The sequence below is a fragment of the Mesoplodon bidens genome (genome assembly GCF_964165515.1).
Source record: "Mesoplodon bidens genome assembly, chromosome: 6".
Taxonomy (NCBI): Eukaryota; Metazoa; Chordata; class Mammalia; order Artiodactyla; family Ziphiidae; genus Mesoplodon; species Mesoplodon bidens.
In genome coordinates this window covers 61,778,486-61,797,720 of record NC_138162.1, presented here as the reverse complement: position 1 = coordinate 61,797,720, position 19,235 = coordinate 61,778,486, and the positions used below count along the sequence as shown (strand labels likewise).

At 37.4% G+C, this 19,235-nt stretch overlaps 1 protein-coding gene across 8 annotated transcripts in view; it reads left to right on the top strand.

Annotated features, from left to right (window-relative positions):
- CNTLN (centlein) overlaps nt 1-19,235 on the top strand; it is a 356,448-nt gene that overhangs the window by 260,572 nt on the left and 76,641 nt on the right. Inside the window, exon 19 of one of the 8 annotated variants that reach the window (XM_081237462.1) lies at nt 15,099-15,176. The exons of 6 other annotated variants lie outside the window; for them this stretch is intronic. In XM_081237462.1, coding sequence (XP_081093588.1) covers nt 15,099-15,143 — 45 coding nt within the window. In that variant the 3' untranslated portion in view covers nt 15,144-15,176. Of the gene's footprint in view, nt 1-14,855; nt 15,006-15,098; nt 15,177-19,235 lie in introns of those variants that run through there. One more of the 8 variants, XM_081237463.1, reaches the window with a different exon arrangement.

Sequence of the window (19,235 nt, the reverse complement as noted above, 5' to 3'; positions counted from 1 at the left end):
CTGCTAACTGATGAAACGTTTAATATCTAGATTTCTTAAACAAGGTCTTATTAAGAACTCCAAATCTTTTGACAAGTACTTACTAGAATTCCTTTTCCACTTAGTTTTTTTCTTTACCTTAACATTTTTATGTGATATTTATTCTGTTATATCTTAGATTTTAAAAGCAAGCTCCATAAATTCATTTAGCTCGCCCATTTGCCCATGTCTAAAACTTTCCATTTATCATTATAAATCACATTATTAACTAGTAATTGCCCCAGCTCTTCTTTGCAAATACTAATATAAAATGTGAAGATTTTAATATAAATATCTATATTAATGTGTACCTGTATCATATATATTTTTACTCAGGTGAGTTGAGTTTTCTGTAACAATTTTTAGACACAGTATACCTTACTGCTGGTTATCATAATTTAATCTTAAAGCAAATAAAAAAGAAAAGATTATTCCTTAAGTCTCTATTCTTTTTAAAAATTTTTTATTGAAGTATAGTCGATTTACAATGTAGTGTTAATTTCTGCTGACAGCAAAGTGACTCAATTATACATATATATTCTTTTTCATATGCCTTTCTGTTATGGTTTTATCACAAGGTATTGAATGTAATCCCTGTGCTATACAGCAGGACCTTGTTTATCCATCCTGTATATAATAGTTTGCATCTACTAATCCCAAATTCCCAATCCTTCCTTTCCCCACCCCTCCTCCCCCTTGGCAGCCACAAGTTCTCTATGTCTCTGAGTCTCTTCTGTTTCATAGATATGTTCATTTGTGTTGTATTTTAGATTTTATATATAAGTGATGTCATATGGTATTTGACTTTCTCTTTCTGACTTACTTCTCTTAGTATGAAAATTCCTAGTTCCAACTGTGTTGCTGCAAATGGCATTATTTCATTCTTTTTAATGGCTGAGTAATATTCCAGTGTGTGTTTTTGTGTGTGTGTGTGTGTGTGTGTGTATACCACATCTTCTTTATCCATTCATCTGTCAATGGACATTTAGGTTGTTTCCATGTCTTGGCTATTGTAAATAGTGCTGCTCTGAACATAGGGTGCATGTATCTTTTTGAATTATAGTTTTGTCTGGGTATATCCTCAGGAGTGGGATTGCTGGATCATATGGCAACTCTATTTTTAGTTTTCAGAGGAACCTCCGTACTATTTTCCATAGTGGTTACAACAATGTTCATTCCCACCATCAGTGTAAGAGGATTCCCTTTTCTCCACACCCTCTCCAGCATTTGTTATTTGTCAATTTTTAATGATGGCCATTCTGACTGGTGTGAGTTGGCACCTCATTGCAGTTTTGATTTACATTTCTCTAATAATTAACAATGATGAGCATCTTTTCATGTGCCTATGAGCCATCTGTATGTCTTCTTTGGATAAATGTCTACTTAGGTCTTCTGCCTTTTTTTTTTTTTTGCTGTACGCGTGCCCCTCACCGTTGTGGCCTCTCCTGTTGTGGAGCACAGGCTCCGGACGCACAGGTCCAGCGGCCATGGCTCACGGGCCCAGCCGCTCCACGGCATGTGGGTCCTCCCAGACCAGGGCACGAACCCACGTCCCCTGCATCGGCAGGCAGACTCTCAACCACTGTGCCACCAGGGAAGCCCTTCTGCCCTTTTTTGATTGAATTTTTCTTTGTTGTTGTTGTTATTGAATTGTATGATCTGTTTGTATATTTTGGAAATTAAGCTTCTGTTGGTCGTACCATTTGCAAATATTTTCTCCCAGTTGTTAGGTTGTCTTTTCGTTTTGTTTATGGCTTCCTTTGCTGTGCAAAAGCTTGTAAGTTTGATTAGTTCCCAATATTATTGTTTTTTTTTTTTTTTTTTTTTTGTGGTACGCGGGCCTCCCACTGCTGTGGCCTCTCCCGTTGCGGAGCACAGGCTCCGGATGCGCAGGCTCAGCGGCCATGGCTCACGGGCCCAGCCGCTCCGCGGCATGTGGGATCTTCCCGGACCAGGGCGCGAACCCATGTCCCCTGCATCGGCAGGCGGACTCTCAACCACTGCGCCACCAGGGAAGCCCTATTGTTTATTTTTGCTTTTATTTCTGTTGCCTTGGGAGACTGCTTAAGTGTCCATTCTTAAAGGTATTTGTGTGTATAAGGAATGATTTTTTGTTTACACAGAAGTAATATTTTCATCATTCTAGAAAATAATTTTTAAACCACTATCACACATAAGTTTAAATTATAAATTCCCTACTTCCAATATCCAGTGCTTTGATTCAAGCAATGCTTAGAAATGTTTTACTTATAAAAGATTAGTGGTATACTAGTTGTACTAACAGGAACTGTGTTTGGCCTTTATTCCAAGAGTGGACTTATACCCAGTCTTGACCCATGTTCCACACTTACACTGGAAGTTACTTTCTATGATCTGGTTTTTATAAATGTATTAAGACTTGTTTTGTGACCTAACATATAGTAGATCTTGGAGAATGTTCCATTTGCACTTGATAAGAATTTGTATTTTGCTGTTGTTGGGTTGAGTGTTCTATATATATCTCTTAGGTGTAGCTGGTTAATACTGATGTTCAACTCTTCTTTTGTTGCTGATTTTCTGTTCAGTTCTGTCAATTATTGAGAGTGAGGTAAATGAAGTATTAATTTTTGAGAGTGGGTAAAATCACCCTCTATTATTATTTTTGGCAGTAACTTTAATGAAACATAATTCACATACCAGACAATTCTATCATTTAATTCAGTGGTTGTTTCAATATGGACAAAGCTGTGCAACCATCACCAAAATCAATTTTAGAACATTTTCATAACGTCAAAAAGAGACCCTGAACCCTTTGCTATCATCCTTCCATTTCTCCATCTCTCTGAGCCCTAGGCAGTCACTAATCTACATTCTGTGTATTTGGATTTGCATATTCTAGACATTTAATACAGATGGAATCGACAATATATGGCCTTTTGTGTCTGGCTTCTTTCACTTAGCATAATGTTTTCAAAGTTCATCCATGTTGTAGCATATATCACTATTAGTGTAAGGACTTTGAAAATTTACTCTTCCATAAAAACAATGGAAAAAAGGGCAAAAATTGTTGAGAATCAACATTTTCATAGCACTGGGTACAGAACCAAATCTTCTAAGGGTTAATGTAATACTCCTAAGGGAATTAATAGATTGTTCAAGGAAGTTACAGGTTTTCTAAGCTCTGAATTCCTTATCTTTAAAAAGATTGAAGATCAAGCAGAAGTATTTTACATGAAAACTATAAAGCATTTTATAGAGACTCTCTGTGCACATTAGGGATCACTTACAATTCTTCAGTGAAACTCTGGAAATTAACCATACTTGCAAGGATCTAAGGAGTGTTTATTCAAGAAAAGCAAATGTGTCTAGATAAGAACAGAAAACTTTGATGGAACAGGCATTTTAATTTGTCCCAGCTCAGCAGTAGCCTTGGAAAAATAATAGTGCATGTTCCCCATACATCCTGGCAGCTACCAGAAGAAGCAGAATGGAACTGGAGCTCCTTGTAAGCCTCATTCCCAATTAATTGTCATTATTTGCTCTATCCATTGGTTCTCTGGAAGACCCCAGAGACTCTGATCTCATTCAGTGTGGACAGCTCTCTTCTTGGCCGGGAGGGGTTGGTGGATGGGGTTGTCAGCTACAGTACAGGCAAGTGTCTTAACTTCAGGTTGCCTGAGGTGATGGATTCCAGTTTACGTCAAACAATATATTAACCAAATAGCTTGAATGGGGAATGAGATGCCCATAAGAGTTCTGAAAGGCTCTGACATATTCTTGGGAATCTAGAGGACACATGCATTCATAGAGCTATGTGCATGCTCAGAAAAGAAATGAGAAAGCCCAATCTCTTGCCTTTATCTTACTTTTTTTTTTTTTTTTTTTTTTTTTTGAGGTATGTGGGCCTCTCACTGTTGTGGCCTCTCCCATTGCGGAGCACAGGCTCCAGACGCGCAGGCTCAAAGGCCATGGCTCACGGGCCCAGCCGCTCCGCGGCATGTGGGATCCTCCCGGACCGGAGCACGAACCTGTATCCCCTGCATCGGCAGGCAGACTCTCAACCACTGTGCCACCAGGGAAGCCCTATCTTACTTTAAGACACCATATAAGAAGACAGTCAATGTTAAGGCAGTATTATTCATAGCAGCATTATTAGTAATAGCCAAAAGGTAGAAACAACTGAAATGTCCGTTTGTTAGTGAGCGGATAAACAGATTGTGATATATTCATACAAGGAATATTATTAAATCACCAATATTAGTGAAATATTGACATACAATATAACATGAATGAATCTTAATTTTTTCTTTTTTTTGGCTGTGTTGGGTCTTCGTTGCTGCACGCAGGCTTTCTCTAGTTGTGGCTAGCAGGGGCTACTCTTCATTGCAGTGCACCGGCTTCTCACTACGGTGGCTCCTCGTTGCGGAGCACAGGCTCTAGGTGTGCAGGCTTCAGTAGTTGTGGGTCGTGGGCTCAGTAGTTGTGGCTCACGGGCTCTAGAGTGCAGGCTCAGTAGTTGTGGCACGCAGGATCAGTAGCTCTACAAGATGTGGGATCTTCCTGGACCAGGGCTCAAACCCATGTCCCCTGCATTGGCAGGCAGACTCTTTTATTTATTTTTTCATATCTTTATTGGACTATAAATGCTTTACAATGTTGTGTTAGTTTCTGCTGTACAACAAAGTGAATCAGCTATATGTATACATATATCCCCATATCCCCTCCCTCTTGAGCCTCCCTATCACACCCCTCTAGGTCATCACAAAGCATCAAGTTGATCTCCTTGTGCTATGCAGCAGCTTCCCACTAGCCATCCATTTTACATATGGTAGTGTATAGATGTCAGTGCTACTCTCTCACTTCATCCCAGCTTCCCCTTCCCACCCTGTGCCCTCAAGTCCATTCTCTACGTCTGTGTCTTTATTCCTGCCATGCCACTAGGTTCATCAGTACCGCTTTTTTCAATTCCATATATATGGGTTAGCATACGATATTTGTTTCTCTCTTTCTGACTTACTTCACTCTGTATGACAGATTCTAGGTCCATCCACCTCACTACAAAAAACTCAATTTCATTCTTTTTATGGCTGAGTAATATTCCATTGTATATATGTGCCACATCTTCTTTATCCATTCATCTATTGATAGACATTTAGGTTTCTTCCACGTACGGGCTACTGTAAATAGTGCTGCAGTGAATATTGTGGCACATGTATCCTTTTGAATTATGGTTTTCTTGGGGTATATGCCCAGTAGTGGGATTGCTGGGTCATATGGTAGTTCTATTTATAGTTTTTTAAGGAACCTCCATACTGTTCTCCATAGTGGCTGTATCAATTTACATTCCCACCAACAGTGCAGGAGAGTACCCTTTTCTCCACACCCTCTCCAGCATTTATTGTTTGTAGATTTTTTGATGATGGCCATTCTGACCAATGTGAGGTGATACTTCATTGTAGTTTTGATTTGCATTTCTCTAATGATTAGTGATATTGAGCATTCTTTCATGTGTTTATCGGTAATCTGTATACCTTCTTTGTAGAAATGTCTATTTAGGTCTTCTGCCCATTTTTGGATTGGGTTGTTTGTTTTCTTGATATTGAGCTGCATGAGCTGCTTGTATATTGGGGAGATCAATCCTTTGTCAGTTGCTTCGTTTGCAAATATTTTTCCCATTCTGAGGCTTGTCTTTTCATCTTGTTGAAGGTTTCCTTTGCTGTGCAAAAGCTTTAAGTTTCATTAGGTCCCATTTGTTTATTTTCGTTTTCATTTCCATTTCTCTAGGAGGTGGGTCAAAAAGGATCTTCCTGTGATTTATGTCATAGGGTGTTCTGCCTATGTTTTCCTCTTAAGAGTTTTATAGTGTCTGGCCTTACATTTTAGGTCTTTAATCCATTTTGAGTTTATTTTTGTATATGGTGTTAGGGTGTGTTTTAATTTCATTCTTTCAGATGTGTCTATCCATTTTTCCCAGAACCACTTATTAAGGAGGCTGTCTTTTCTCCACTGTATATTCCTGCCTCCTTTATCAAAGATAAGGTGACAATATGTGCATGGGTTTACCTCTGGACTTTCTATCCTGTTCCATTGATCTATATTTCTGTTTTTGTGCCAGTACCATACTGTCTTGATTAGTGTAGCTTTGTAGTATAGTCTGAAGTCAGGGAGCTGGATTCCTCCAGCTCCGTTTTTCTTACTCAAGATTGTTTGGGCTATTCAGGGTCTTTTGTGTTTCCATACAAATTATAAAATTTCTAGCTCTAGTTCTGTGAAAATTGCCATTGGTAATTTGATAGAGATTGCATTGAACCTGTAGATTGCTTTGGGTAGTATAGTCATTTTCACAGTATTGATTCTTCCAATCCAGGAGCATGGAATATCTTTCCATCTCTTTATGTTATCTTTGATTTCTTTCATCAGTGTTTTATAGTGTTCTGAGTACAGGTCTTTTGCCTCCTTAGGTAGGTTTATTCCTAGGTATTTTATTTTTTTGTTGCGATGGTAAATGGAATTGTTTCCTTAAATTCTCTTTCTGATCTTTCATTGTTAGTGTATAGTGTTAGTGTATAGTGTAATGCAAGAACTTTCTTTGTGTTAATTTTGTATCCTGCTACTTTACCAGATTTATTGATTAGCTCTAGTATTTTCCTGGTCGTATCTTTAGGATTTTCTATGTATAGTATCATGTCATCAGCAAACAGTGACAGTTTTACTTCTTCTTTTCCGATTTTGGATTCCTTTTATTTCTTTTTCTTCTCTGATTATAGTGGCTAAAACTTCCAAAACTATGTTGAATAATAGTGGCAAGAGTGGACATCCTTGTCTTGTTCCTGATCTTAGTGGAAATGCTTTCAGTTTTTTACCATTGACAATGATATTTGCTGTGGGTTCGTCATATATTCCTTTTATTATGTTGAGGGAGGTTCCCTCTGTGCCCACTTTCTGGAGTGTTTTTATCATAATTGGGTGTTGAATTTTGTCAGAAACTTTTTCTGCATCTATTGAGATGTTCATATGGTTTTTATTCTTTAATTTGTTAATATGGTGTATCACATTGATTGTTTTAAGTTTATTGAAGAAACCTTGCATCCCTGGGATAATCCCACTTGATCATGGTGTATGATCCTTTCCATGTGTTGTTGATTCTATTTGCTAGTATTTTGTTAAGGATTTTTGCATCTATGTTCATCATTGATATTGGTCTATAATTTTCTTTTTTTTTTTGTAGTATCTTTGTCTAGTTTTGGTATCAGGATGATGATGGCATCATAAAACGAGTTTGGGATTGTTCCTCCCTCCACAATTTTTTGGAAGATTTTGAGGAGGATAGGTGTTAACTCTTCTCTAAATGTTTGATAGAATTCACCTGTGAAGCCATCTGGTCCTGGACTTCTATTTGCTGGAAGATTTTTTTTTTATGTTTTTTTTTTCTTAACATCTTTATTGGAGTATAATTGCTTTACAATGTTGTGTTAATTTCTGCTTTATAACAAAGTAAATCAGCTATACATATACATATATCCCCATATCTTGCGTCTTCCTCCCACTCTCCCTATCCCACCCCTCTAGGTGGTCACAAAGCACCAAGCTGATCTCGCTGTGCTATGCAGCTGCTTCCCACTAGCTATCTGTTTTACATTAGGTAGTGTATATATATCAGTGCTACTCTCTCATTTCGTCCAGCTTACCCTTCCCCCTCCCTGTGTCCTCAAGTCCAATCTCTGTGTCTGCGTCTTTATTCCTGTCCTGCCCCTAGGTTCTTCAGAACCTTTTTGTTTTTTAGATTCCATATATATGTGTTAGCATATGGTATTTGTTTTTCTATATCTGACTTACCTCACTCTGTGTGACAGACTCTAGGTCCATCCACCTCACTACAAATAACTGAATTTCTTTTTATGGCTGAGTAATATTACTTTGTATATATGTGCCACATCTTCTTTATCCGTTCATCTGTTGATGGACACTTAGGTTGCTTCCATGTCCTGCCTACTATAAATAGTGCTACAGTGAACAATGTGGTACATGACTCTTTTTGCGTTATGGTTTTCTCAGGATATATGCCCAGTAGTGGGATTGCTGGGTCGTATGGTAGTTCTATTTTTAGTTTTTTAAGGAACCTCCATACTGTTCTCCATAGTAGCTGTATCAATTTACATTCCCACCAACAGTACAAGAGGGTTCCATTTTCTTCACACCCTCTCTGCTGGAAGATTTTTTTTCTATAAATGTATTTATTTTATTTATTGATTATTATTTTTGGCCTTGTTGCATCTTTGTTGCTGCACGTGGGCTTTCTCTAGTTGCGGCGAGCAGGGGCTACTCTTTTTGCAGTACAGAGGCTTCTCATTTTGGTGGCTTCTTTTGCTGCGCAGCACGGGCTGTAGGCACGCAGGTTTCAGTAGTTGTGGCACACGGACTCTAGAGCACAGGCTCCATAGTTGTAGTGCATGGGCTTAGTTGCTCTGCAGCACATGGGATCTTCCCAGACCACGGCTCGAACCCACGTCCCCTGCATTGGCAGGCGTTTTCTTAACCACTGCGCCACCAGGGAAACCCTGGAAGATTTTTAATTACAGTTTCAATTTCATTACCTGTGATTGGTCTGTTTATATTTTCTAATTTTTCCTTGTTCAGTCTTGGAAAGTTGTACTTTTCCAAGAATTTGTCCCTCTCTTCCGTGTTGTCCATTTTATTGGCATATAGTTGCTTGTAGTAGTCTCTTATGATCTTTTGTATTTCTGTGGTGTCAGTTGTAATATCTCCTTTTTCATTTCTAATTTCATTGATTTGAGTCTTCTTCCTTTTTTTCTTGATGAGTCTGGCTAAAGCTTTATCACTTTTGTCTGTCTTCTCAAAGAACCAAGTTTTAGTTTTATTGATCTTTACTATCATTTTCTTTGTTTCTATTTCATTTCTTTCTGCTCTGATCTTTATGATTTCTTTCCTTCTCCTAACTTTGGTTTTTCTTTGTTTTTCTTTTTCTAGTTGCTTTAGGTGTAAGGTTACATTGTTTATTTGAGATTTTTCTTGTTTCTTGAGGTGAGCTTGAAATCCTATGTACTTCCCTCTTAGAACTCCTTTTGCCGCTTCCCATAGGTTTTGGATTGCTGTGTTTTCATTGTCATTTGTTTCTAGGTATTTTTAAATTTCTTTGATTTCTTCAGTGATCTCTTGCTTATTTAGCAGCACACTGTTTAGCCTCCATGGGATTGTGTTTTTTACCGTTTTTTTCCTGTAATTGATTTCTAATCTCATAGTGTTGTGGTCAGAAAAGATGCTTGATACGATTTAGTTTTCTTAAAGTTTCCAAGTCTTGATTTGTGACCCAATATGTGGTCTATTCTGGAGAACGTTCCATGTGCACTTGAGAAGAAAGTGTATTCTTCTGCTTTCATGTGGAATGTCCTAAAACTATCAATTAAGTCTATCTGGTCTGTTGTGTCATTTAAAGCTTGTGTTTCCTTACATATTTTCATTTTGGATGATCTGTCCATGTTGAAAGTGGGGTGTTAAAATTCCCCTACACTGATTGTGTTACTGTCAATTTCACCTTTTATGGCTGTTAGCATTTGCCTTGTGTATTGTGGTGCTCCAATGTTGGGTGCATAAATATTTAAAATTGTTCTATCTTCTTCTTGGATTGATCCCTTGATCATTCTGTAGTGTCCTTCTTTGTCTCTTGTAATAGTCTTTATTTATTTATTTATTTATTTATTTTGCATTTTTTTAAATTAGTTTCTGCTTTATAACAAAGTGAATCAGTCATACATATACATCTGTTCCCACATCCCTTCCCTCATGCATCTCCCTCCCTCCCACCCTCCCCATCCCACCCCTCCAGGCGGTCACAAAGCACCGAGCTGATCTCCCTGTGCTCTGCGGCTGTTTCCCACTATCTATCTACCTTACTTTTGGTAGTGTATATATGTCCATGCCTCTCTTTCGCTTTGTCTCATCTTACCCTTCCCCCTCCCCATATCCTCAAGTCCATTCTCAAGTAGGTCTGTGTCTTTATTCCCGTTTTACCCCTAGGTTCTTCATGACATTATTTTTAAAATTCCATATATATGTGTTAGCATACGGTATTTGTCTTTCTCTTTCTGACTTACTTCACTCTGTATGACAGACTCTAGGTCTATCCACCTCATTACAAATAGCTCAGTTTCATTTCTTTTTATGGCTGAGTAATATTCCATTGTATATATGTGCCACATCTTCTTTATCCATTCATCCGATGATGGACACTTAGGTTGTTTCCATCTCCGGGCTATTGTGAATAGAGCTGCAATGAACATTTTGGTACATGTCTCTTTTTGAATTATGGTTTTCTCAGGGTATATGCCTAGTAGTGGGATTGCTGGATCATATGGTAGTTTTATTTTTAGTTTTTTAAGGAACCTCCATACTGTTCTCCATAGTGGCTGTACCAATTCACATTCCCACCAGCAGTGCAAGAGTGTTCCCTTTTCTCCACACCCTCTCCAGCATTTATTGTTTCTAGATTTCTTGATGATGGCCATTCTGACTGGTGTGAGATGATATCTCATTGTAGTTTTGATTTGCATTTCTCTAATGATTAATGATGTTGAGCATTCTTTCATGTGTTTGTTGGCAGTCTGTATATCTTCTTTGGAGAAATGCCTATTTAAGTCTTCTGCCCATTTTTGGATTGGGTTGTTTGTTTTTTTGCTATTGAGCTGCATGAGCTGTTTATAAATTTTGGAGATGAATCCTTTGTCAGTTGCTTCATTTGCAAATATTTTCTCCCATTCTGAGGGTTGTCTTTTGGTCTTCTTTATGGTTTCCTTTGCTGTGCAAAAGCTTTTAAGTTTCATTAGGTCCCATTTGTTTATCTTTGTTTTTATTTCCATTTCTCTAGGAGGTGGGTCCAAAAGGATCTTGCTGTGATTTATGTCATAGAGTGTTCTGCCTATGTTTTCCTCTAAGAGTTTGATAGTTTCTGGCCTTACATTTAGGTCTTTAATCCATTTTGAGCTTATTTTTGTGTATGGTGTTAGGGAATGATCTAATCTCATACTTTTACATGTCCCTGTCCAGTTTTCCCAGCACCACTTATTGAAGAGGCTGTCCTTTCTCCACTGTACATTCCTGCCTCCTTTATCAAAGATAAGGTGACCATATGTCCGTGGGTTTATCTCTGGGCTTTCTATCCTGTTCCATTGATCTATCTTTCTGTTTTTGTGCCAGTACCATACTGTCTTGATTACTGTAGCTTTGTAGTATAGTCTGAAGTCAGGGAGCCTGATTCCTCCAGCTCCATTTTTCGTTCTCAAGATTGCTTTTGCTATTCGGGGTCTTTTGTTTCTCCAAATAAATTTTGAAATTTTTTGTTCTAGTTCTGTGAAAAATGCCAGTGGTAGTTTGATAGGGATTGCATTGAATCTGTAGATTGCTTTGGGTAGTACAGTCATTTTCACTATATTGATTCTTCCAATCCAGGAGCATGGTATATCTCTCCATCTATTTGTATCATCTTTAATTTCTTTCATCAGTGTCTTATAATTTTCTGCATACAGGTCTTTTGTCTCCTTAGGTAGGTTTATTCCTAGATATTTTATTCTTTTTGTTGCAATGGTAAATGGGAGTGTTTTCTTGATTTCATTTTCAGATTTTTCATCATTAGTGTACAGGAATGCCAGAGATTTCTGTGCATTAATTTTGTATCCTGCTACTTTACCAAATTCATTGATTAGCTCTAGTAGTTTTTCGGTAACATCTTTAGGATTCTCTATGTATAGTATCATGTCATCTGCAAACAGTGACAGCTTTACTTCTTCTTTTCCAATTTGGATTCCTTTAATTTCCTTTTCTTCTCTGATTGCTGTGGCTAAAACTTCCAAAACTATGTTGAATAAGAGTGGTGAGAGTGGGCAGCCTTGTCTTGTTCCTGATCTTAGTGGAAATGGTTTCAGTTTTTCACCATTGAGGTCAATGTTGGCTTTGGGTTTGTCATATATGGCCTTTATTATGTTGAGGAAAGTTCCCTCTATGCCTACTTTCTGCAGGGTTTTTATCATAAATGGGTGTTGAATTTTGTCAAAAGCTTTCTCTGCATCTATTGAGATGATCATATGGTTTTTCTCCTTCAACTTGTTAATATGGTGTATCACATTGATTGATTTGCGTATATTGAAGAATCCTTGCATTCCTGGAATAAACCCCACTTGATCATGGTGTATGATCCTTTTAATGTGCTGTTGGATTCTGTTTGCTAATATTTTGTTGAGGATTTTTGCATCTATGTTCATCAGTGATATTGGCCTGTAGTTTTCTTTCTTTGTGACATCCTTGCCTGGTTTTGGTATCAAGGTGATGGTGGCCTCGTAGAATGAGTTTGGGAGTGTTCCTTCCTCTGATATTGTTTGGAAGAGTTTGAGAAGGATGGGTGTTAGCTCTTCTCTAAATGTTTGATAGAATTCGCCTGTGAAGCCATCTGGTCCTGGGCTTTTGTTTGATGGAAGATTTTTAATCACAGTTTCAATTTCAGTGCTTGTGATTGGTCTATTCATATTTTCTATTTCTTCCTGAGTTAGTCTTGGCAGGTTGTGCATTTCTAAGAATTTGTCCATTTCTTCCAAGTTGTCCATTTTATTGGCATAGAGTTGCTTATAGTAATCTCTCATGATCTTTTGTATTTCTGCAGTGTCAGTTGTTACTTCTCCTTTTTCATTTCTAATTCTATTGATTTCAGTCTTCTCCCTTCTTTTCTTGATGAGTCTGGCTAATGGTTTGTCAATTTTGTTTATCTTCTCAAAGAACCAGCTTTTAGTTTTATTGATCTTTGCTATCGTTTCCTTCATTTCTTTTTCATTTATTTCTGATCTGATCTTTATGATTTCTTTCCTTCTGCTAACTTTGCGGGTTTTTTGTTCTTCTTTCTCTAATTGCTTTAGGTGCAGGGTCACGTTGTTTACTCGAAATGTTTCCTATTTCTTAAGGTGGGATTGTATTGCTATAAACTTCCCCCTTAGAACTGCTTTTGCTGAGTCCCATAGGTTTTGGGTCATCGTGTCTCCATTGTCATTTGTTTCTAGGTATTTTTTTATTTCGTCTTTGATTTCTTCAGTGATCACTTCATTATTGAGTAGTGTATTGTTTAGCCTCCATGTGTTTGTATTTTTTACAGATCTTTTCCTGTAATTGATGTCTAGTCTCATAGCATTGTGGTCGGAAAAGATACTTGATACAATTTCAATTTTCTTAAATTTACCAAGGCTTGATTTGTGACCCAAGATATGATCTGTCCTGGAGAATGTTCCATGAGCGCTTGAGAAAAATGTGTATTCTGTTGTTTTTGGATGGAATGTCCTATAAATATCAACTAAGTCCATCTTGTTTAATGTATCATTGAAAGCTTGTGTTTCCTTATTTATTTTCATTTTGGATGATCTGTCCATTGGTGAAAGTGGGGTGTTAAAGTCCCCTACTATGATTGTGTTACTGTCGATTTCCCCTTTTATGGCTGTTAGTATTTGCCTTATGTATTGAGGTGCTCCTATGTTGGGTGCATAAATATTTACAATTGTTATATCTTCTTCTTGGATCGATCCCTTTATCGTTATGTAGTGTCCTTCTTTGTCTCTTCTAATAGTCTTTATTTTAAAGTCTATTTTGTCTGATATAAGAATTGCTACTCCAGCTTTCTTTTGATTTCCATTTGTATTGAACATCTTTTTCCATGCCCTCACTTTCAGTCTGTACGTGTCCCTTGGTCTGAAGTGGGTGTCTTGTAGGCAGCATATATACGGGCCTTGTTTTTATATCCAATCACCCAGTCTGTGTCTTTTGGTTGGAGCATTTAATCCATTTACATTTAAGATAATCATCAATTTGTATGTTCCTTCTACCATTTTCTTAATTGTTTTGCGTTTGTAGTTGTAGGTCTTTTCCTTCTCTGGTGTTTCCTGCCTAGAGAAGTTCCTTTAGCATTTGTTGTAAAGCTGGCTTGGTGGTATTGAATTCTCTTAACTTTTTGCTTCTCTGTAGAGGTTTTAATTTCTACGTTGAATCTGAATGAGATTCCTGCTGGGTAGAGTAATCTTGGTTGTAGGTTTTTCCCTTTCATCACTTTAAATATGTCTTGCCACTCCCTTCTGGCTTGCAGAGTTTCTGCTGAAAGATCAGCTGTTAACCTTATGGGGATTCCTTTGTATGTTATTTGTTGCTTTTCTCTTGCTGCTTTCAATATTTTTTCTTTGTATTTAATTTTTGATTGTTTGATTAATATGTGTCTTGGCGTGTTTCTCCTTGGATTTATCCTGTATGGGACTCTGTGCTTCCTGGTCTTGATTGACTATTTCCTTTCCCATATTAGGGAAGTTTTCAACTATAATCTCTTGAAATATTTTCTCAGTCCCTTTCTTTTTCTCTTCTTCTGAGACCCCTATAATTCAAATGTTGGTGCACTTGATATTGTCCCAGAGGTCTTGGAGACTGTTCTCAATTCTTTTCATTCTTTTCTCTATTCTGCTCTGTGGTAGTTATTTCCACTATTTTATCTTCCAGGTTCCTTATCCTTTCTTCTGCCTCTGTTATTCTGCTACTGATTCCTTCTAGAGAATTTTTAATTTCACTTACTGTGTTGTTCATCCTTGTTTGTTTGCTCTTTAATTCTTCTAGTTTCTTGTTAAATGTTTCTTGTATTTTCTCTATTCTAGTTCTGAGATTTTGGATCATCTTTACTATCATTACTGTGAATTCTTTTTCAGGCAGACTCCCTATTTCCTCTTCATTTGTTTGGTCTGGTGGGTTTTACCTTGCTCCTTCATCTGCTATGTATTTATCTGTCTTTTCATTTTGCTTAACTTACTGTGTTTGGGGTCTCCTTTTCATAGGCTGCATGTTCGTAGTTCCTGTTGTTTTTGGTGTCTGCTCCCAGTGGGTAAGTTTGGTTCAGTGGGTTGTGTAGGCTTCCTTTTGGAGGGGACTGGTGCCTGTGGTCTGATGGATGACGCTGGATCTTGTCTTTCTGGTGTGCAGGACTTCGTGTGGTGTTGTGTTTTGGGGTGTCTGTGAACTTATTATGATTTTAGGCAGCCTCTCTGCTAATGGGTGGGGTTGTGTTCCTGTCTTGCTAGTTGTTTGGCATGGGGTGTCCAGCACTGGAGCTTGCTGGTCTGTGAGTGGAGCTGTGTCTTAGCGTTGAGATGGAGATCTATGGGAGAGTTCTCAGCGATTGATATTATGAGGTGCTGGGAAGTCTCTGGTGGACAGATGTCCTGAACTCATCTCTCCCACCTCAGAGGCTCAGGCCTGACACCTGGCCGGAGCACCAAGACCCTGTCAGCGACACAGCCAGGTACGTGGGGAGTTTCTTGCCTTTTGGGAATTCTGAGGTCTTCTGCCTATCTTCAGTAGGTGTTCTGTAGGAGCTGTTCCACATGTAGATGTATTTTTGATGTATTTATGGGGAGGAAGGTGATCTCCACGTCTTACTCCTCTGCCATTTTGAAAGTCCTTCAGATGGATGAACCTCATTCAGAGATTCAATGCTTACAACTTTACATCCTCCAAATCCAGCAAAAATCACTTTCAATGGAAACCCACTGCACAATTGCTTAGGATTATTTTCTGTTTTCTGAACCTCTTCTTGTGCAAGTCTTCTGGGACTGCTGCACAGAGCCTACTTCCATCTAAGCAGAAAGCCCATTCTAGACTCTCTTGTGACTCACATTCCAGGCCTCTGACTTCTCAACCATCCTTCGTCACAAACTATCCATTCACCCTTTAAAACTCTTCCATCCACAAGTCCCAGGCGAAGAGGATTCATACAGATAGAAGTACACCTGCTAAAGTGGCTTTACCCGTTTGCCCTCCAAGTCCATCTCTACAGCCCTCATGTTTGCCAGGCACTCCCCAGAACTAAATAAGGGACAAGGCACCACTTGAGGGCCAACGGCCTAGTCGACTAGCTGCCTGGAATGTGGTGAGGAGAGTCTTGATGAATTCTTGATTCCCTTGCCCCCTTAATCAGATACAGCTAAATTCTGCAACAGCAGTTTTCTCCTCAGAAACTATTTTGGTAACATCCATCTGAAACAAAGCAGGTTCATTTTAGGATTTGAATTTTCAAGTTTGCTTCATCTCTTGTCCAACTACATAAACCAATTAATCTTAAATGAGTTTAATCTATCCCCAAATAAAGGACTTTTGCCAAGTGTCAGAATCTGGCATTAAAAACCACGGAGCATAACCTATTCAACGAATACTTTGGGTCTTTAGGTTAATTTAGCAAATAAACGTTGAACATGATAACTACTGAGTCTGAAGAGTCTTTCAGTAAATCGTATAATTTTGTATTTTGTGGATCTCCAAAAAACCATTTTCATCTACAGAGATTTATATGGTTACTATTGTATCCTAAACTTATGTTTGTCTTTGCTTTATATTTATTTACAGAACAGCCTTTATTAAAAAGATTGAAGGTGTTTATTGTTCGGGACCCATTTTTTTTCCTGTCAGAAGTTGTAGAATTTTAAATAGCCTCATTTCCATTTTTGTGATCTGTGTTCATGCCTCTCGTAATAATGAAGTAGAAAACTAGTACTCTCTTATTGTACTTCATTGTTAATCTCCAGAGTTTTCTTTTATCTTACCCCAATAGCTTGTGTAGTACACATTCCTTGTAGGGTATTCAGTTTATATATGTCAGATTCTCTAGGGCCATGGCTTTTGCCAGATGAAGCACTTTTGATTTTGAGGCTGATGAAACACAGTGCTATTATTGATCTGTGCATGACATAGCCTGTCTCTCTCCTAGCAGAGTGTAGCAACATTTATCCAGGAATTTGTGAAATGTCACTCGGATCATGTTCGAAAGGTAAACTGTGCAAAAACCAGGATCTGAGCTGACAATCCATGTGGAATTGGACGTGACCGTCTTATTCCTACGTCCTATCTTCTAGATGAACCAAGTGATATTTGTAACAGAATGTCTGTGCCTTTTATTAGACTTTGTTAGGAACTATTATTATCACGCAGAACACAATGTACTGTAAAATCATACTCCCTATACTGTTTTCAGATTCACTTGTGATCTTACCACAGAAAATATTAAGAGAATGTGACCTGGAAACATCACTTAGAAATTTAGTCTCTGTTTATAATGAACCAGTGTTATAATATACTGCACAGTCTTATATTCCTAGTAGTGTTTTCACTTTGTATCAATATACTTTTAGGAAAGTATCTCTCATTAAAATATCAACATAACTGGAAATGACAAATTATAACATTTTTCTCACTATGGGATTATTATGATTTTTAAATATGCATATATTTCAGAGTTTGATTTTAAATGTCTAAAATATTGGTTTGCACATGGATAGTTATATATGTTTAGATTCGTTATAATTCAATTTAGTTTAATGCACCGAATACATGTAAGACTCTCTAATAATGGGATATTCAGTAATGAATTAAACATGATCCTTGTCCCCTGTATAAGATACATTAGGGAAGTTGTACATGTGTACCACTGTACAGGGAAGCTCTTATATATATAGCATGTATGTAATATATACCATGGACATGTAGTGGACAAAGACAGACTGTTATTCATTGCTGTCATTATTTAGTAAGGCTTTTGAAGGTGATGGCATTTGGGCTTAGGCTTAAAGTTTGATTTGATTTTGAAAGGTTTGTGTGTAGAACAAAATCATTAGAAGAAAGAAAGCTTGGAAAAGTATCAAAGTGAGAAAGTAGATTGTTGAGACTAATGATTAATCCAATATATCTGTGGTTTTCAACCCTAGCTGCATGCTGTCCTCACCTGGGGAGTTTTAAAAATAACTATGCCCAGGTCTTATGCTAGACCAATTAAATTAAAATAACTGGGGTGGTCCCTGCACCTTGCTAGTTTTTGAAAGTTCTCAGGTGCTTCTGATATACAGTGAGGACTGATACTAAAGTTCAAGAGAACAGAAATTCAATGCAAGTAACTAGATAAGAGATTGTTTCAATATCAAGGCAAAAGATGATAAGTATTTAGACAATACTAATAGAAGCAGAAAAAGTTAGAAAAAAAGCAGGAGATTTTGCATTGGTGTAACACACAGAGTTTGATGACCAGTCATATAGGAAAGGTTAAAAAAGTTAAGTCTTTAAGGTACCAGTGATGATTCTAATTAAAGTGAGCAGAAAGTTGATGATAGAATATATCTGACAATATAATATACTAATTATTGTGGGGTAGTGGGAACCTTATATGAAAACATACCAACAAAGTTGGATTAAAATATAACAATTATTCTTATAAATGCACACCAGAATTTGCCAAAAAATAAATGTAAAACCCTAGGAGCTAAAAATCATTGACAGCTTACCATTGTAGCCACGTGCTATTTGTCACTGAAATGAAGATATCAAGTGAGCAGTAGGATAACTTAGTATAAAATTTAGAGGAGAGGGCTGGGCTGGAGGTATGAATTTTGGAGTTAGGAGTATTTAGATTATATTTAAAAACATGAGACTGGATGGGATCACCTAGGGAATGAAGGCAAATAGAAAAAAGAAGAGATACCAGGTCTGAGCCCTGGGGCCTCCAACCCTTAGAGTTTGGGCAGATGAGGAAGGTCCAGAAAAGGAGAGGCCAGTTAAGTAGAAAGAAGACCAAGAGAAAGGAGTATTGAAGAAGCCAAATGATGAAAATATTTTGAGACGTGAACAACCATCTGTCAAATGCTGCTGATTAGGATGAGTCCATGAGAAGAACTGAGAAACGAGAAGAGAAGGAGAATAATTGAAGAATGTAATTAAATGTGCATGTATTTTAGTTATTTCAATGAGTTTTGCTATTAAGGGAATCAGAAAGCTTCTAAAATATAAACATTTAATAACTTAGGCTCAAAATAACTAATATAAAAATTGATAACTTCAGTACTTTTAAGATAAAGCTGACAAAAAGTCATTAAGGATATACATTATTTGAAGAAAGCAATAAAAAGTCTTGCTGTAAATATTTACCCAAAATGGTCACATTACTAGGCCAAAACACAGCTCTCCACAAATTTCAAAAATTTGGTATCATATTAAAAATATTGCCTAACACAAGTGAAATTAGAAATCAATTTATAAGTTTAAAAATTCTGATGCAAACTTATAGAGACATTTCTGAATAACTAATGGGTCAAAAAAGAAAATAAAATGAGAATTGAGAAAATACTTCATATTAAATGATAATGAAACAATGCATATCAAAACTTATAGAATGCAGG